This window comes from Medicago sativa, chromosome 2 (assembly GCF_051527215.1).
Source record: "Medicago sativa cultivar Bolivia chromosome 2, Bolivia_mono, whole genome shotgun sequence".
In the NCBI taxonomy this organism is placed as follows: domain Eukaryota; kingdom Viridiplantae; phylum Streptophyta; class Magnoliopsida; order Fabales; family Fabaceae; genus Medicago; species Medicago sativa.
The window spans coordinates 62,578,830-62,599,904 of NC_140750.1; the positions used below are offsets into that span (position 1 = coordinate 62,578,830).

At 31.4% G+C, this 21,075-nt stretch overlaps 1 protein-coding gene and 3 long non-coding RNA genes across 4 annotated transcripts; all 4 read right to left on the bottom strand.

The window, feature by feature from the left end:
• Positions 1-3,895: 3,895 nt before the first annotated feature.
• LOC146949495 (uncharacterized) lies at positions 3,896-4,779 on the bottom strand. Its single transcript, XR_015027284.1, has 2 exons — positions 4,607-4,779; positions 3,896-4,308 (listed from the first exon to the last, which is right to left on the bottom strand). It is a non-coding gene; the product is annotated as an uncharacterized LOC146949495 (long non-coding RNA).
• Positions 4,780-7,050: 2,271 nt separating this feature from the next.
• LOC146949496 (uncharacterized) lies at positions 7,051-7,766 on the bottom strand. Its single transcript, XR_015027285.1, has 2 exons — positions 7,623-7,766; positions 7,051-7,454 (listed from the first exon to the last, which is right to left on the bottom strand). It is a non-coding gene; the product is annotated as an uncharacterized LOC146949496 (long non-coding RNA).
• A 6,670-nt stretch (positions 7,767-14,436) lies between these two features.
• Positions 14,437-15,471, bottom strand: LOC146949497 (uncharacterized). The gene is made up of 2 exons (XR_015027286.1): positions 15,219-15,471; positions 14,437-14,925 (listed from the first exon to the last, which is right to left on the bottom strand). It is a non-coding gene; the product is annotated as an uncharacterized LOC146949497 (long non-coding RNA).
• Positions 15,472-20,318: 4,847 nt separating this feature from the next.
• On the bottom strand, positions 20,319-21,075 carry LOC146949498 (uncharacterized). The gene is made up of 2 exons (XM_085741517.1): positions 20,911-21,075; positions 20,319-20,773 (listed from the first exon to the last, which is right to left on the bottom strand). Exons 1-2 carry the CDS (start codon positions 21,000-21,002, stop codon positions 20,542-20,544), a joined length of 324 nt encoding a protein of 107 aa, XP_085597643.1. The 5' UTR covers positions 21,003-21,075; the 3' UTR covers positions 20,319-20,541.

Genomic DNA, 21,075 nt, shown 5'->3' on the forward strand with positions numbered 1-21,075 from the left:
GGGATTCATGAATTTCCTATTTTGTTTTTATGGATTTTCATAGTCACGTTTTTGCTAAAACTTGGATTAATTGAATGTCATAGAACATTTATTGATTTTGACTTTATGTAATTACACTCTCTTAATAGGCTATCCCTATAAGTAATTACTACTCGTGTACCTATGTGGATATATGACTTCTGTAATATTGAAAACTCATTGGCAGAACCACTAACCACATACTTATATATATGAGTATTGTAACTCATAATGATTTGATTAAGTCTATGTTATTTTGGGTTAGTGGGAGTTTGTTATAGCATTTTTAAAATGCTTGGGCTATTATTTAGTGACACATTCTTTTTAATTCAAATGTGTCACTATAAATTCATCATTTGTTAGAAAAATGAGTTTTTGATCTGTATGATTTGTTTTCCCTATCGGGTTCAATTTCTGCAGCATTAAAGCTTACTTCTCTTTTGAATGATTAGTGCTTTGACCATAAATAAAAGTTTAAAAATGAATTTTATATTCTTTAGTGATTGAGTATTGTCATCCAAGTGGGAGATTGTTGGATTAATTATATAATTAATCAATTATGGATTGACAATAATCAATTATTATAAGTTAATCTTATAATATAAATTATGGTCTATTGTGTTAAGCACTAATTAGTTGATGAATATGTGTGATTGGGCTATTGTTTCAAAATGGACCGTGATGGGTTGGGCCATTTAGCTAAGCCCAATGAGAGGTCCCTGCCCTCAGCCGTTTAGCTATTTAAACGTCATCCCATCAGACGGTTAATTATATAGAATATCATGGTGAAAACCTAAAGCTAGACGGAATGAGGGTAGTCACCCTCTCATAGTTGTCGGCGTTGTCTACGGTTATCCTTCATCAATCTAATTCAAAGGTACACAATTTCTTGTTCTTTCTCTGTTATTGTTGATATGCTATAATTTGTATCTAGTGATCCATGGCTAAATTTATAAAACTTTCATCAGATTGTCCTTAATTTCTTTTTAGATTTTCAACAATTATCGTTTTATAATTTCTCTTCCTATTCTGTTCATGGGAATGGTTTTCTTGAAGTGGAAATCTCTATAGTTTTCTGTAGTGTCAAGATCATACCATTAAACAATTTATCTCTCTTGAGCACTTTATCTATCATGATTTCTGCATTTAATTCTTTATATTTTTTTTTCAATGACCATGATTTCATTGGACCATCCAGTCAGTCACAACAGAGAATCCAGTTCCCTGTGGCAGTGTGTATTATGGATAAATTAAGGAGGGAAACATGATCAAGGATAATTAAAGCATAATGTTGCTTAAATTTGGAAAGAAAGGAAGAAAAAACACATAGATGGTAGGTTTATGATGAGTGTATTTATCGTTCGATGAGTTAAATTAAGTTTAAATTTGACTTACTTGTTTTTGATTAAAAAGTTTGGCATTTTTGTATAAATAAGACGAGATCAAGAAAACATAAATAAAGATTTTGACATTCTAACTACATCGGTACATTGAGAAACCCTTATCATATGCCACTAATAATAATAATAATAATAATAATAATAATAATAATAATAATAATAATAATAATAATAATAATAATAATAATAATAATAATAATAATAATAATAATAATAATAATAATAATAATAATAATAATAATAATAATGCATTTACGTACAAATGACTTATATGAAAATGGTACGAATGACCATATTTATTTAAGAAAAATATTATTTTAATCATCAATAAATTTGTGTTTAAAATTAAATATATTTATAAGAGTTTAATTGTGGTGGGTTGACAGTCCAAAACAGTTTTGCACACACAACCAATCAAAACATTCTGAAAGTTGGTAAGGACAATGCATAAAACATGCAAAGTCGGGGGTTCAAACCTCAGCCACCACAAAAAAAAAAACTCTATTTATAATGTGTTTCATCACATATATTTTTAATTTGGAAATCTCTCCTTATCATATTCATTGAGAATGAATGTGTGTGTTGACATTCCTATCAAGTTAAGATTTAGGAGTTTGAAACTTCTAGTTAGATTATAGACACTTGTTCCGTGTTTTCAAGTGTGTGTGTTGACATTCCTATCAAGTTAAGAGCTAGGAGTTTGAAACTTCTAGTTAGATAATAAGATGATTGTCCCGAGTTATCTTCAATGTCATTTACTAATGTTTCCTAATAGGTCTTTTGGCGTTTTGTTTCGTTTGTTTTCTCTGGTAACCAAAAACGGACGTAGCGAAAACGACAATATGAGTGACGATTAATGTTGAGTTACTAACTGGAGTTTCACGTTTGATGTGCAATGATAATGTGGAAATAAATAGTTCGAGAGACATATTTATTCATTTACCCAGTATGCTTTTTCAATATTTGACCATTGCTTCTTGTGTTCGAGTGTTGTTCCGCCACAAATTTTCAGAAGCAACAAAATTGAGCTTTTGCGCTAATATCAAATTTATTGTGATTTTTGTGGTCATATCGCCGGACCAACCATGATATTAAACGTTGGTATTAAACGTTGATATATCAAGTATGACTTAGAAGTCTTGCATTGAATATAACAAATTTTCCTATTTTTTTTGAATAGAACAAAATTAATATAACAAATAAGTGAGAAGACCCATCTCCTCCACTTCTCATCCTTTGACTCCGTCTTCATTTAATTTCCTCTTCATCCATCACTCGTTTCCTTTTTTCTTTTTCTTTCAAAGACACCCATCTCTATTTCTTTGATAAAACTTACAATAAGTTGCAATGGATAACAATTTATCGTAGTGTTTGTTTGATTTGACTTTCAAATGATAAATTTCATGCTTGATGGAGTAGGTCGATTTAATTTATGCATAATTAACTTGCATGTAATTTAAATCACGTAAGAAGCCACACACACCTTTATTTTTTTCTCCAGGAAATTTCTGTAAACCTTTATTTTATGAGATAAATTGCATGCACGTAAATTTGGCCCTTTGATTGTTAAATCAATTCATGTAAATGAAGAAAAAGACTTGAGTGTGTAAATCACTTGAAGCTTCAATCAAGTTAGTTTATGAGATGAATACACCAATTATAAGAACAAAGACAATCAAAGGGAAATTCAACTAACCTTTTATTGTGAGAAAGCTAAGGTGTGAAATTTTAGCTTGAGAGATGAATACACCAATTATAAGATCAAAGACAATTTAGGTATTATAATTTAATTTTAAATAAATTTGAGTGTAACCGGATATTTTTGAGTTTAGTTCAATTTAAAAAAAAAAATAGCAAACTAAAAGTAAATTAAAACAGTTAACAACTTGAAGAAATAATAACACATCAATTTTTGTTTTCCTAAAGGAAAAAGCAAAATAGAGTGAAAGTTTTCTTCGTGAAACATAGAGCAAGTCTCTTTCTGAAATCATCGAGCAACATACAACACGATTCGTTATACATTCGCATGGTTTTTTTGTCGCGTTATATAGCAAGTCTCTTTCTGAAATCATCTAGCAAATCGGAAATAGCATCAATGAGTTTTCTGCCTTCGATTGTGTTTCGAGGAAATAACCTCAACCGATTTCAATTGTCGTGTCCGGAAAGAACATCAAAACGGTAGAAATATTTCACAACCCTTAAAAGAAGTTATCTCTACAAAGTAAACAAGCACTTAATCTCCCCACATTTCTTAAAAAGCATGTGTTAGCAAATGTGTACATTGTATAAATTGACAGGATAAAATAGCTTTGCAGATACCGTTAAAAAAATAGCTTTGCACATAAAATAAAATTTGATTGGTAAATTAACTTCTTTACGTTATGTTTTGCATGATAAATTAACTTCCTTACATCCATTATTATATTTTATATGAACAGCCATATATAAAAATTTCAGAGAATGCATGAGCAAATCTATAAATGAAACAAACAATTATTTTATTCAACAATCATCCTAAGCTAGCTATATTCATGTCTTTTTTAGAGACAATATTTGGATATGATGAAGCACAATTATACATGATACAAGAGTTGAATCTATACTTTTTTCTTATTGATCAACTCGTATACAATCACTAACCAAGACAAACACTCAAATAATTACTCTAAATTAAATTTCACAAAATTTCCATATACCAGCCATTTTGTTTTTGCTCACTGCTTGTATTATCACTATATATATATAGCTAGCTCCAATCCGTTATCATCGTTCTGAATCTCAATTTTTGAAGGTGTTCGCCAAACCCTTGTTCTCATTCTTTGTTCCAATGCTATTAATTTGTGGACCACTCCCATTGCTGAGGTCTGACCTTCTTGGTCCGCCACGAATTCTGGTCCAACATAAAATAATCACTTCATAATTAGTTGTTAGGGTTAGTTTTCGGAGTTTAAACTCCGAAAATTCCAATTACGTTTGCAAGGTCCATCGACTTATTGATCTATCTGATTGTTTGGAACTCAACTTTACTATATTTATTCATTGTATGAGTTTAGCTATGCATTCATAATAGTTGATGAAAACTAGATGATATTAAAACATACTGGTTATAAAAATTCAAGGTTTATCATAAAAAAAAAAAAAGGAAAAGAAGAGAGGAAATAAAAAATGAAAGAAGAAATATTAGTTACCTGAAGGAGGATCTAACTATGCTTGACATGGAATTCAACACTTGGTCTAGGCTTGCTAGTGTAAAACTTTTCAACTGACGAACCATGATGAGTAATGTGCAAAAATGCAAGGTAAAATTGGTTTTTGCCTTGCAAACTTATGAGATAGCTAGTGAGTTTGAGTAATTGCTGTAAAGTGAGTAAGAAGAAAGTGATATTTAAAGAACATGATTGAGGTTCATTGCTGACTCAATGATGTGGGTTGTTAATGTATGCTTATTATTTTATAATTTATGTATAAATTATTCCCTTTCTTTCTCTAAAATTATTGTCTTCTTTGATTTGTTTTACTTTGATTGAAATCAAACCATACATGCATGTTCACACTATATTATCACCTTGACTAGCAATATAAGTCTCGACTCGTTATGTATTTCTGTATCAAAGACCAGCCATTAGATGGACTTGAAGTAGGCATGGCAATGGGGCGGAGTGGGGACGGGTTTTACCTTCCCCGTCCCCATACCAGATTCTCATATACATACCCGTTACCCTACCCATACCCAACGGGGATGAGAAATTGAATCGCATCCCCGTCCCCGATGGGTTCGGGTATTCCCGACCCATCCCCGTCCCCACATTGAATAATTTTTTTAATAAAAAATAGAAGTTTTTTTGCATCCCCAAGAGCAACGTCGTAATACATTATCAAACAATACGCTCACTTTAACATTTGTTAGACGAAATGATTTAGTTGATCCTTTAAATATCAATGGTAGTTTTATTAACATGACGTATCAACATAAAGTATTTTTTTTACATTTGGGACGGGTTTGGGTATGGGTTCGGGGTGGGTACCTATATACCCGTTACCCGTCCCATACCCGTGTTTTGAAATAGGGGAAAACCCATGTCCATACCCAAACCCAGTCAAAACGGAGAAAACCCGTCAAATTGGGTTTGGTTCGGACGGATAACCACTGATATGGGTTTTGTTGCCATGCCTAACTTGAAGTTAGAAATCCCTAGAATAAAGTCATGAAGATCCAAAAGAATATAAATTCTGTAGCTGTCACTAAATTGAAATAGTCATCAAAATGTGCATGAAACTATGTGAGCTGGCACGCTGATTCATAGTTTCAAGTGGTGCTAAATTAACCTAGTTTTCATCCACTCCCTCCGTTTCAAAATGAGTGTCGCTTTAGCCAAAAAAATTGTTTCAAAATGAGTGTCGCTTTCAGTTTCCAATGCAATAATAACTTTTTCTTTTCAATTGTACCCTCCAATTAATACTCTGCACACTACTTCCAAAGTATTACTTTTAAAACTAACCAATAGTTAATAAGGATAATTTGGTAAAATAATCATTCTTTAATCTCTTAATCATTGCATTTCTTAATATGTGTGTAAACACCTAAAACGACACTCATTTTAAAACGGAGGGAGTATAACAATATTATGAAAGAAGACTTTGACAGTTGACTTGATTAGGAATATCCACGTTAATTATTACCTAATAGAAAATGTATGTTTAATTGGGGTCAAATAAAATAAAAAATTTGTTAAAGTTTAAGTGGTTGTTACCAAACAAAATGATTAATCTTATCTTGATCTCACTACTTAGGGTTTATGTAACATCAACCTCTCAAAATGGTCCAAATGTGAACTTTTAGTATTTTCAGTCAAAAAAGAATTCGTTAATAGTAAAATTAGAGAACAAATATACTCTTTTATTAAAACTTACTAAAAATCGTAAGATCCATGACCACCTTTGGACCAGGTAGATAGTTCAGGGTAATTTTGTTAACTTATCTTTCTCACTCATTTTGATGGTAATTGTTTGTATAATTAATCGTTTTGACATGATGTGTGGGTTAGGGAGGGGACCCTATGTCTTCCCTTTCTGTCTATTCGATAATAGAGCATCAATATATGATTGTGGGTGAATTGGATAACTAGGTCGGGGAAACTTGCCTCTAGGATCTTTTATGGAGAGGATTATTTGCTTATTTAGAGCAGTTAGTTACATATCTTCTTTGTCTTCTTTGTCAATTATATTTTACTGTTTAGATATTTGTGTAGGTATATATATCGAAAGTGTTAAGCTGTTGTAGACATTGAGAGTATGAATAGCTTTCCTTTAAAAAAACAATTGAACGGGTAAATTAGGTCAAATGCCAAAATTAGGGTTAGTAATCCATGAGACCAATATCGATTTATGAATTCGTAAACGCTAAAAAACATTAAGCATAAAATTATCCGAACCAAATACGAAAGTAATCAACTAAATTCATAGAATGATTTAAAGTTACATAATCAAACAATTACAGGGAAGTTCCTCTTTCATGACCTAATAACCTAAAAAGAATTAACTCCTCATGATTCTTAAACATAAACTAACGAATATGAATAAAGAAACATAAGAAAAAGATCACCGATTGATGGTCCAGTCATGGGGATGATATAGTTAACAACTTCCTGCTCTTTTATTATACAAATCTTATAAAAACAAATCTTATTCATTAATTAACCTACACCCCTAAGCTATGTAGTCATGTCTTTTATTGACATAATATCTTCATATATATGATGAAGCACAATACATGACAAGAGCTACACTTTTTTCTTATTAATCAACTCGTCCACAATAACTGACCACGATGAACACTCAAACCGTAACTCTTAACTAAAATTTTCAATTTGCAAACATCAAAATTTACTATAGCTAGCTTCAATTCATTGTCATCATTCTGAGTCTGATTTTTTTGAGTTGTTTCCCAAACCCTTCTTCTCCTTTGTTCCAATGTTATTAATTTGTCCACCATTCCCAGTGTTAAGGTCTGTCCTCCTTGATCCACCACGTGTTGTTCTGGTTCCAAACAAAAAACAATAAATACATAATTAATAGTTATGTTAATTTGGCTACTTTTGCGTTTTGCCTAGGACAAACCTCAACTACGTACATTTATCTAGTTACTTGAACAAAAAGGTAAAGTAGGGAGGAAATACTAAAAAAAAGAAAGAAGAAATTAGTTACTTGAATGAGGATCTAACTTGGCTAGACATGGAATTCAGCACTTGAACAAGTTTTTCTTGTGTAAAATTTCCCAATAAACGAACCATGATGAATAATTTGCACAAGTGCAAGGTGATGTGATAGCTCTAGTGAATTTGAATAATTGCTGCAAAGTGAGCAAGAATAAAGTGATATTTATAGAACATGATTGAGGTTTAATTTGTTTTTGTTGAATAATGATTGAGGTTTAATGTGGAGTAATGATATTTTGACATCCATTTAGTGACAACTTTGTTGACAACCTTGTTTTTCTCACTTCTTATTGGTCAAAAACAATGGAGAGAGAAAAAGGAAGAGAGAGGATAACAATATCATGTGCAGCGGCGAAGCTCGCGAAAAATTTATGCAGGGGCCAACTATAAAGAAGAATTTTTTTGAAAACAGACGTATTAAATTTAAGGATAAAATATATTTTTAGTCCCATAAATTATAATTTTTATTGTTGAAAAGGTTTCTCTATTGTTGTTATTGAGACCGAAAGTATCAAACCAATACAAATAAATCTATAAATTTTGTAGTAGTTTTTTTACTTTATTATTTATGCTAACTTTTGCAACTAAACTTGTTTGAGGTAGCTCAATATTTTTTATTTGGGGTAGCAGGATATAAATACATACCGACTAATTCAAGAATAATATTTTTTTTGGGGTAGCCAAGGCTACCCCTCCCATATGAAGGGCTACGCCCCTGATCATGTGAGTATGAGAGAGAAAATTGTCCAAAAGTTGTCAAAAAATGGTGTCAAAATATCATTTCTCTTAATGTAGATTGTTATTGAATTCTTATTATTTAATAATTTATGCATGAATGTCACTTCCTTTTGCTAATTAAACTTGTTTTTGTCTTTTTATTTGTTTTGTATTTATGTATATTACAGTTTGTTTGTCTTTTTTTATTTGTATTGTATTTATGTATATTACAGTTTGGGTTTACTATATTCCAATAAATCTATATTATCATGTTCTCACTATATCATCATAAAAAAATAAATACACATAATATATACAGGGACCAAAAACATATTTAACCATAAAATAATTGGGACCCAATAACTGTCACATCAACATTCCGTTAGAGAATTAACAACAGGGACTAATTTTGATAACGGGGATAAAATGTGAGGATTTTAAAAACATTTAATGAAATATAGGGACTATTCTTCAAAGGGGCGCAAAATGTAAGGAATAAAAACATATTTAACCAAAAAAAAATGTATAATAATCTCCACAATTCACAATTAGTCATATGTTTAACTTAAAAGTAATTAAAATCGACCTATTTTTAATGATCAGATGATTATAATTGAATGAAAGTGTACACGAATTAAATTATTTGCCAAACTTGTTTTGTCTATTTGCTGATTTGTATTTTTGCTTATTATTATAGTACAATTTAAGTTTACCATGATTTAAATAAAACCAGATGATCATGTACACACTATATACGATCATAACCTTGACTAAAGAATAGTAAACGGTGTGGATTTGAATGAAGTCAAGAAGATCCAAAAAAATGTATATAATATGTAGCGATCACTATAAATAGTCAACTAACACATGGATGAAATTAACCATGTGAACTGGTTGCATGCTGATAACTACATTCCAAACACTAAAATTCCAACTCCTATTTCTGCCGTATAAAATAATATAGTAAAAAGGAAGACTTGAGTTAGTTTACTTGGACTAACCAATTTAATTTTATAACGTAAGAGAATCTATTGTCTCTCGTTTTTTAAAATTATCTTGGAGAATTTGTAATGTTTACTCTAAAACTACTTATTAAGATCTTAAGTATAAGAAGAAAAAGAGATAAAAGAGCTTTATAGCTCAAATGTAAGTAAAGTTCATTGGAAATTATATTGATTTAAATATAGTCATTTTTCTACGCAATAGTTATGTTTATAAAGTTAAAAAAAAAAACTGATTAATTGAGTAACCAATTAACTCTAACTAACCAATTAATATTAATAAACTCTAACTATCTTAACAATACCAGAAAAAAGTTGAATTATCAACCGATGTGGAACTAGAAGTTTAGCCGAGATATTAACTTATAGTTCTCAACTTTGATTTCCTTATATCAAACGATTAGACCGGAGAAGGAATTCTGTCTCAAATTTATGGGTTCCTTAATAACTTCTGTAGAGCGTTAAATACAATGTTTTTGAAGTTTTTAATGACTGAGCTAAAAAGAAGGCATATAGATAAAGACAAAAAAATAAAGTTATAAAATTACGTAAATAATTTGAGTTTGATTGATTGTATGTCCTATCAAATTGTACAAGATGAGTATTTATAGGCAAAACTAGTATTACTAGCCACGACATGGCCTACAATGTTGCGCCTACCCATCTGTTGATTTTGGCTAGCATAATATCTAGTTTTAGTGTAAACAACAACAAAACAATAGGAGAGAAAAAATTGTGAAACGTATCTATAGTTTTGTCATTAAATTTAATGACAAGAGAATGAAAGAGTTTTTTTTTTTTTTTCACTAATTTTTGTTGCCAACTTTTAACGTAATTGAATAAAATGACTATGATTAACGTGGTTTGATTTTTAATTTGTATACCGAATTTTAAGAATTAACTTTGTAAATTTGACTTGTCTAGCTTTTTTTTTATGTATTAGAAACAAATAATTATCCCATGTTCTTTTTTTTAGGAAATTATCCCATGTTATTTTTAATATTTATCAAAGACTAATAATTGTCTGGTATTTTTTTCCTTACATTTATCGATAACAAGTTTGTCTTATTTTTTAATATTAATTAAAGAAATTTTTTCTTCACGTACATTATGTGTTCCATTTTTTTATATTTATTAACAAATATTACTTTTGTATATTTGTTCAATGTTTTTATATTTATCAAATGACATATATTTGTTCTGTGTTTCTTTTATGTATCAATGACAAATATTAGTTACATGTTTTGTCTTTTATAATTATTGATGACAAATATTTGGCCAGTCTATTTTTTGGCATTAATGAGTGACATATTTTCTTATGTACTCGTATTTTATTTTCAAGAACCGAATACAGTCAAGTGATGTTTATGTGAACTTGTATCGAAAATTTCAAAATGATTGTTGAGTGGTACTCCCTCCGTCCCGCAATAGATGACCCATTTGAAAATGTGCAATTTTGACATAACTTACTTTGACCGTATTTTTCTACTAATATACAAAGATAAATAATATCATATAAGATGTCGTTAGATTCGTCTCGATGAGTATTTTCAAAATATCAAATTTTCATAATTTTTTCTAATATATTATTCAAGATATTTAAGCTCAAAGTTATGCATTGTCATGCGTAATAAGGTCAACTGTGTCAAGTATTATGGGAGGGAGGGAGTATGAAACAAGGGAAATGCTAATTTGTGCCCATAAGACATAGAAGTTTTTTTTTTTTTTGAAAATTGTACGTCTTAAAAGCTTCAAAAGTTATCTTTTTAATATACTCTCTCCGTTTTAAAATGAGTGTCGCTTTAGCCAATTGCACACATATTAAGGAATGGAATAAAGTAGTTAAATGTCATAGCAATTTTACCAAATTATCCTAATCAACTATTGGTTTGTTTTTCATTAAAGAAAAAATAATACTTTGGAAGTAATGTAACATAGTATTAATTGAAGAGTACAATTGAAAAGAAAAAGTTATTATTGCATTGGAAACTGAAAGCGACATTCATTTTGAAACAATTTTTTTTGGCTAAAACGACACTCATTTTGAAACAAAGAGAGTAAAATTTATTAATTAACTCTATTTTAAGTTCCTTAACTTATGTTATAAGAGCTCAAGTTAGCACGACCCACAAAATAAATAGGAAAGTTGAGAACTATTTTTTTAAGAAAAATGTTAACGAGTGCCCCCGGGACAATCTTTAAGGACTATAAGTAGTAAGTATATTATGAAAATGCATGTAATCAATGCCTTGGAAATTGAAATATTTGCCTTTTTAAAGAACAATTGCTTATTTTGGATAGTTTAAAGAGTGCCCAGCAGACACTCGTTAACAAGATCTTTTTTAATGTATTGGTAGTTGGCAATGTACCACAATGTACGATGTGAATTAATTTCACCATTTAATGATTGTTAGATGTCATCATTTAAAAGTAATCTAAAAATAATAGAGTCATCAATTCAACAACTTATTTTCTTAACAAATAGTAATATGTTAGGTGCCACAGTTTAAGAACATAATATTAAAGTTAATTAATTTCATAATATTAAAGTTAATTAGTTTATGAGTGACCAACAAATATTTGACATGTGTATGGGGACTTATTTCCAAAAAGAGAGACACCCTAGGTGGTCGACCGAAGATCAGAAGGCAAACCACCAAAGACCCACCGAGGACCACCAAACAACACCACACCCCTCTAACGGTTCTAACATATGACAAGACTGGCGTCCCACTGAACAAAGGAGCATGAGCTACAAGGGTTATGACTAAGGAACCACTTCCACTACAAAAACTTTACCAAAACCCCCATACTAAAAGCTTCCTTGAGAAATTCTGAAAAAGCTACCTACCTCCCTATGAAGGACACACTCGCAGTCTAGCCACTGAAAAATCCCATACTAAACCGAACATGAAATATCACACCTCTCAAGGCACCAACTCCAAAGTAGCTCTACAAAAATATCACTCAGTATCTCTAATGGTAATCACCCTACGTCTAGAAGATTCTCCCTAATAGGAACCATATACTGGATGAGCTTCAAGGAAAAAACCACAACCTTGGAAGGGGACTAAGACTTCCTAGATTTCTCAAGTACACAAATATATAATTTATGGAGGCAAGGCCTCTTCTCACTCACAACTCTTACCCATAGGCTGATTTGACCGAGAACAAACCTTTGGATCATGCCTCCACCACCTAGGGGCCTCACTTGAGGACACTAAGGAGCTCAAGTGAAAGGAAAGAATGAGAAAGGAAAGATTGTGTAAGGAAAGAGAAAGAGTAGAAAATGAGAGGATTGTTTTGGTTGTTTGGTACAAGAGAAAGTGGAATAGAAAGTTGGAGGAAAGAAAGGCCTAAATGTAGTAACTGACATAAGTACCCTTAAACAAAATAATACGTTAATAAAAAATAAATAATAAAAATTGGGGTATTTTGGACATTTTAAACATAATACTAGTATTTCTCAAGTTCTCTGTCCATAATAAATTAGATAACGACCCATATATTAAATAGATATGTATTTACTTATATTAATATTTATAATATCCCTAAGAAAAAATAAATTCATAATAAACGTCAAAAAAAAAATCATAATATAATACAAAAATAGAACATAATGTCAAAAAAAAATACAAAAAATAAAACATAGAAATGGCAAAAAAAAAGATGAAAACCTGACACAAAAAGAAAAACGGTACTTACACTAAAAAAAGCGCTGGAAACAATTTGAAAGCAAGGGCATTTGTGACTTTTCAACATAAGAATGAGTTTTCTACACCCTTCCCGCACAAACCAGCACGGAAACCATTTTTGAGTGGGGCCCATCAATATTCTTCTTTTCTATGCCTTTTTATGTTGCTCCAAACAATGGAAAACTTTCCTTTCCACTTTCATTCTGTCCTCTCACAATCTTTCCTCTCTCTATCTATGGAAACAAGCACACCCTTAGGGTGTGTTTGGTTGTGAAGAGAAAGTGATAAGAGAGAAAGAGGTGAGAAAGAGTGTGGTGAGAGAGAAATAGGTGAGAAATAGAGTAGATTTGACAGGTTGTTTGGTATAAGAGAGATAGAAGAGAAATGAAGGAGAAAGAAGTGTTGATTGTTTTGAAAAGTACAAATATACCCTTAAACTTAAAAAGACTTATAAAATTAATTTCATTTTTAATTTGTTCTCTATTAATTTATAAATTACGCAATTAATTATTTTTAGTTGATTAATTATATTAATTTAAGGGAATTTAAGTAATTAAATCTATTATTTTTCTCTAAAAAAACAAATAAACTAGAACTTTTTTTTGTTAAAGAAATTAGAACTTTTTTTTTAATTAGAACAAGATGGGATAAGAGTGAAGAATAAATATTAAAAAAGCCCAAACTATCTACATCCTTGTTCCACGCCCAGCTTATTCACGACATGCAATTCACAGGAACCATGATAAAGTATGAATGAGTGTGAGATTTGAATATAAGGGTAAAACTGAAAAAACATAACTAATTCACTTCTCTCTTCCCTTTCTTCGCTGGTTTGTGGAGAAAACAAAAAGTGATGGGCCCCATGACTTTTTGGTCTCTCTTCCCTCTTTCTCTGCATTCCAAATAAAAGAAATTCACCATCTATTCTCTATTTCTCTCTTCTCTCTTTCTCTCTTCTCATCTTCTGCTCTACCAAACACGGTGTTAAAGCCCCAATTCCAAGTTGAACAAAGGTCTTCTTCATGTCAAATCTCATCTTGAAACACCTTATTGAGTGAAATTAATGTGAATCTTATATAAAGTAATATGACCCACGTTATTTTCACCCAATAAGATACATGCATGTTAGAGAGAGGGTTAAAAAAAGTGTTTCTAGCACTTCTTGTGTAGGGTTGTTATAGTCTTATTAGTGGTAATAAGTTTCTTAAGTTTATATTGGATGGATTTGCAACTTTGCAAGAATATATGATAAATATTTACATTGTAGCTCGGCTGATGATATAAAAGACATTAAAGGAAGTTTATAAAGAAAGTCCATGAATTGATTTGTAAAACTAACATAACTACTAACAGCTAACATTTGTTTATATATAAAAAAAAAAACTGCAAATGAAACAAACTCAAATTGTTTTATTCATCAATTATATTCCATACCGTTGTAAACTTTATTCATGTCTTTTATAGACATTATCTGCATATGATGAAGCACAATTATACTCGCGAGTTGAATCTACACCTAATTTTATCTTATTAATCAACTTGTCTACAATATCACTGACCACAACGAACACAAAAGTGCCATATACTAATTATTTTGTTATTGCCCACATTAGTACTATATAGCTAGCTTCAATTCAGTCCGTTGTCATCATTATGAACAGAAGTTTTGGAGTTGTTTGCCAAATCCTTCTCCTTCTTTGTTCCAATCATATTAGTCTGTCCACCCTTGCCATCGCTTAGTAATGTCCTTGGTCCGCCACGCCCTAATCTGGTTCCGGCATAAAAGATTGCCAAACCCTTCTTCTTCTTTGTTCCAATCATATTAATCTGTCCACCGTTGCCATCGCTTAGTTTTGTCCTTGGTCCGCCACCCCTTAATCTGGTTTCGGCATAAAAGAATTAGTTCATAATTAGTAATTACGTTGAGTTTAAACCTAAAATTTTTAAATTATTTTTGCAAAGTGTTTCTACAAACTTATCAGTTCGGATGCTTGCATGGGATAAACTATGCTACATTTACTTATCCTATTATAAGTTACTTTAATGATATTCATGGAAGTTTATATGTCTATTAATATATAGTTGAAAACTCACGTACTGAAAGGTTTTTTAAAAATAAATGACTTAGGGAAAGAAGAGAGGTAATAAAAATAAAAATAAGAAATTAGTTACTTGAGAGAGGGTCTAACTAGGAGGGACATGGAATTCAGCGCTTGAACTAGGTTTGCTGGTGTAAAATTTCCCAATAGACGACGAAACATGATTGATGAGAACTTGCACAAGTGCAAGATGATAACGGTTGCCTTGCAAATTGATGAGATATAGCAGCTCTAGTGAGTTTGGATAATTGATGCAAAGTTAGTAAGAAGAATGTGATATTTATACAGAATATGAGGTGTAATATTGACTCAATAATGCAGGTTGTAAAAGAAATATTATTGTTTTAATTCATGCATAAATTAATTAATTGTCACTTCTTTTAACAATTAGATTAGGTTGACTTGGACTTCAGAAAGATCCAAAAACAAGTATACAATTAGTGTGGATGAAAAACCATGTGAACTGGCATTTTGATAATTCCTAATTTCAAGTGCTCAATTAACCTAGCTCTGAACTATAATAGTAATATGAAAGAAGACTTGGTCATGGTTGACTTGACTTTTTGGACTATCCATGTTAATTATCTAATTGAGAAAGTATACTCTCTCCGTCTTTATATATAAGCATTTATTTGACTAAAAATTTGTTCATAAATATAAACTCTTTTTCAAATTACAAGATGCATTTATTATTTTTTCTTAAACATACCCTTAATTAATACTACTAACTTGCCTTGAATTAGTCCCCGTGAGCTTAGCTCAGTTGGTATGGACAATGCATAAAATATGCAAGGTCCGAAGTTCAAACCCCGGCCACCACCAAAAAAAAAACTTGCCTTGAATTATGCAATATCAAATTTAATATACATACAAACAAATTACAATTTGGTAATATTAACAATTTTTCTTATAAAATATAAAAAGACAAATGGGGCTTATATATAAAGACGAATGGAGTATTAATTGGGGTCAAATAAAATGTTTAAATTAGTTAAAGTTCAAGTGGTTTGTCATGTAAATGCAGCTTGGTTGGTAATCCATGAAAATTGATATGCAGGGTTGAGGTTCAAATTCTGAATTCCTCACGTCTCTACGCCTGCAGGGTGAGTCAAACCACTATGCCAATTGACGAAAAAAATACCAGTGGTTTATTTGGGAAAATGTTAAAAAACAAAATGATAAACCCCACAACTAAGTTATTTAAGCCAATAAATACTTTGGTGCGTAGAGCTGTCAAAACGGGCCGGCCCGAAAGGACCAGCCTGAAAGCCCGAATAAAACGTAGGGCTTGGGCATAAAAATTGCAGCCCGAATGAATTCAGAGCTTTTTAGCCCGACCCGAAAAGCCTGTTACCCGTTCGGGCTACGGGTAGCCCTACAGCCCGAAAAAAAATTACAAGTTGGTTTTAGTTTGTATGGTGTGTGTGGACTGGCCCAATTGGCAATTCTTTAACACTCAGATCTGGCCCAAATCCTAATTCAACAACAAACCCTAATTCAGCAGACAGTTCACACTTCACTCATTGGCCTCCCTCTATCTTTTCACAAACCAAACGAAACTGAGATCCGGTTCAGCAGCTCCTCGCCGCCGCCCTTCACATCTTCTGATTTCCGATTCACGCTTGTTTGAAATGTTCATGGATAATATGCTATAAATTGTGTGATTATGTGCATATAGCTCTGTAATTTGATTATGTTTTTTTTAGCTTGTGCAAATTATGTTAGGAATTAGGATCATTAAAAGAATTGTTTTTTTTTTTTTTTTTTAAAAAAAAAGGTGCTTGCGGGATGGCCCGTTAGCCCGGGAGTCGTATAGGGCCGGGTTCGGGCTATATTATTCCAGCCCGAATTTAAACCGAGCCTTTTTTGCCCGGACCTAAAAAGGCATCTCGCTCGGGACGACCTAAAACGGACTGGGTAGGCCGTTTTGACAGCTCTAGGGAGGAAAATATGTGTTCAACTTACATGTGGTTTTTTAACTTGTGGGATTGAGGATTGAGACTTTTACTGTGGAACAAGCAACCCTCAAAGCTGCTTCAAGTAATAAAGTCATCAAACATGAGAAATTGTGCTCTGAGAATAAACATGATTTTATATCATGAAATATTTGTGTTTCTAGCACCAAAGGTTGCAGATTTTCTACAAAGAATTTAAAAAGTTATGCATTGTAATGTTGTGTCTCAAAGGTCTATGAATGTAGATTTTAAGAGGAACAATTATGCCATGGTTAACGGCATAACATGTTGCTCACTTGTCTTTCATTTATGTGTAATTTTCTAAGAGAAAAAAAATCCACCGGAAGAGTGTTAAAATAAGATTGTGGGTGAATTGGGTCACTAGGACGGGAAACTTGGGTTTGTGATCTTTTATTAAGGATAGCATTATTTGTTTGGTAAGATTAGTTGGTCACATCTTCTTCGTCACCTTAGTGGAATTTCCTTGACTCGCGTAGATGATGGGTGGTCCTGGGTACATGGCATATAAATAGTTAATACTCGGTTAACTAAGTCTATGTGATGATTTTAGAAGAGCTCCCTACCATATATGATCTCTCTTAATATTGACTTCATATATATGAAGTCAATATTAAAGTATAATTTATTATTTAGATATTTGTGTAGGTGTATATAACAAGAGGACTGCTATTTCACGCGAGAAAATATGTCCCGATTGCTTCCCGAAATGCCGTCGTCCAATCAAAACTTGCGTTGGCCCACAATTAAGGAGTCATGGGGTGATAGTTTTGGTCAAACTTGGAATTGAGTAGTGTTAATTTCAGTCGGGAAATTGTCGGGTTGCTTTTTGTTGGGTTATTAAGCATTTTCCATATAACAATTGTGTTGAGTAGTTGTAGACATTAATTTAGAGTGTGTAATAAATATTCACATAATGATATATTTTGATTGGATGATGCATGTATTAATTTCTAAGAATATATTATTAATAATCTATAGATGAAACAAACTGAAATTAACTTTTTCATCGGTTATCCTTAATCCTGATAGACCTGGACATCTTTGGATGGCGGTGATGACTGTCTTTTGAGTGTAAGACCTTCGTCAGTAGCAACCTTAATCTTCTATGAAAAGGGATGATGTACCTGCACACACTCCAACACTTAAATTAGTATATCTGAACCAATGCCATGAGTTAATATTTATAGCGGTTCTAAATGCACCAAAGGTAGCCCCCTCACAGTGGGGGTATATGTCCGCCTTCGTCAAAGTATGTGAATGTTACAGGTTGAGGTCCAGTATGAGACTTTTTCTACATCTTTCATCTCTGTTGGGGCATGCAAAAGGGAACCGGTCGTCGTGGTCTTTTGTACTTCCATCAACCTCCAAACCCCTTCGATCCTTTCGAGGATTCTATAAAAAAAACATTTAGTACCATTACATCGTAGTCTGACCTAAAACGATTGTTGATTACTGATTACATTTTCTAAGATAACTAGATAAAAATATTATTTATTTGGAGATTGATTTTTGTATAGAAAATACAATAATGTTAAAAGCGCCTTAATATCATAGTTTCATCACAATGATAGAAACTAACTTCAATCCCAATTCTTTTTGTCTACAATTAAAATCAAATTTCTAAAACTGAGGTAAGTTAATATAACATCAAAAATGCTAAATATCGCGACACGCAACATCACGATTATTTCACGAATTATATTCTAACTAATCTTTCATGACAGCAGAATTGTAAGAGTTTCATTTATGCTCTTGAAGCTACATCTAACTGCATTAAACTAACAATATATATCACATGCTTGCAATACATATGTCCCCTTTTAGATATGCAAAAGCGTGTTTTAAACTGCGATACATCATATTTTCATGGTGGACTCACTAGGTAATTTCGTTAAGCTTAACCACCCTATATCACATCATGATAAACTAGACCATTTTTATGTTTCAAAATCCTTTATTTTAACTTATATGTTTGACACCAACCTTAACCTTTTTCAATTTGTTGATTGATGCCTAGGATTATCGATCATAGTCTTATCATTATCCAATCTTATTTGCCGATATCAAATTTCACCTCACGAACCTTTTATTAAAATATTGATTATGTTGCTCAAAAAAAAAAAAATATTGATTATGACATGGATCAACTCGTCTTCACGGATAGACTTTTCAAGAGGCGTAAATCATGAGCAACACTCGGGTTACTAAAATGCGCAATTCTAATTTGATAAACTTCAATAGTTTCATCCTCCGTCAGTGCATCAATCCAAAGACCAATAATATGCACAGTAGGAAACTGATTTACTAGTTGTTTCTCTCTTTGTTGATTTACTAGATATTTTATAGCATAGTTTTATTTGGCTATAATATTAGCAAAATACAAAGTTGAGAGCTGCTCTAGCTCGTGTCCATAGCATGGTCCATAGTGGGTGGATATCTTTGGAGTGATCTGGTCTTTTGCTGTATTGAATTAGATGATAACTCTTTACATAAGAGAAATGATATTTGTCGAAACAGTTTTCGACAACTTTTATGACAACTTTCTCTTTCTCTTTTGTGACAAATTTGTTGTAAGACCGACCGTGATATCAATCATCGCATAGTTTTCCTTTGATTGTTAAAAGCCAATTTTTTTGTTTGTTTGTTAAATTAATTATTTGAAAAATACAAAACATAAATTTATTTTATTTTCAATTAATTTTTTTGAAGTTTATTTTCATTTAATTTCTTTGCTGAAATAGTATATATGATTGCTCAAACGAAATTTACATTTTTTTATAGGGAAATGTTAACTTGTGCCCTTGGGGCACAAGTTTAGAAACTAAACATAGAAACTTATTCTTGAAAATTGTACATTCAATATATTAAAAGTTTGAAATTTTGTCTTTTCAATACAAAAGTTACTTTTTAATTCCATTTTTTGTTTCTTAACTTGTGCCCTTAGGGCACAAGTTAACATGACCAATTTTTATATGTTAATATATTAAATATTCAATCTGATCTTTCTATTATTACAACTTGCAAGACCCCTATAATGTATTTTGTGTATTTCTTTGGGATATTAATTATGATTTTTTGCATTGTTTAGGGCTTCTTCTGATTCAAAAAGTGTCCCAACTGATCTTAAAAGTGTCAAACAACAGTTAACTTAACTGCTGCTCGGTGGGTGCCAGAGAGCAAACAAAAAGAAAATTAGATTTAATGGAACAAAATTTAGATTGGACTATATTTATAAGATGAACTTCAAGTAAATTTTCATTTTTTTATTCTTCAAAGAAGAAAATTATTATCAAATTATTCAACAATAAGAACTCTGCTATAGTTGCATAATTACAGTTGTTAAGACCATGGTGAATTCTTGTCAAAGTTTATATTTTTCTTTGGAAAAATATAAAAAAAAAAAGAATGAAAAACTATAATTCATATTTCAGCATGAAGTATTTGTTGCATGCCAATCCTTTTAGGGCTTCTGTTCTCATGATCTTGATCACTGACAGTCAAGCTGTTGATGGCATAATTAAGGCTATCAAGTTGAAGATTTCTTGTTGTGCTTTGAAGTATACTATTTGTTCCTGGATCACTTCCCTTCCCTCCACTTCCGGTACTTCTAGGATGAGATTGTTTTGGTTTTATTCTATTGGTACGACATTTTCTGTTCATATGCAACAAAATGGTTAGTTCATGTATACTATGTCAAATGTTAATTAATAATTAATGTCAATACTAATTAAATTATGCATATATGAATGGTTACTGGATAAAAACATTAATCAAAGTATATATACTTACATGGTAATAGTCATAGATTTTTTAGTGGAAGATTTATAATTGGTTGTTTGCAGCGTTGGCATTTGGATGAAACTAGCAGCAGCAAGAGCCATGAGAAAATATCCTTTTTAATCAAATTTGATTTAGTAGAAAATGTTAGTATGTTCTATGTTTTGTTGTTGTATC

Bases quoted from the DNA above. Each gene is read 5' to 3' on its own strand.
- LOC146949498 (XM_085741517.1), bottom strand. From the start codon at position 21,002: ATGGCTCTTGCTGCTGCTAGTTTCATCCAAATGCCAACGCTGCAAACA. The intron at 20,774-20,910 runs GTAAGTATATAT...GCATATGAACAG, and splicing joins AAATCTATGACTATTACCAT to AAAATGTCGTACCAATAGAA.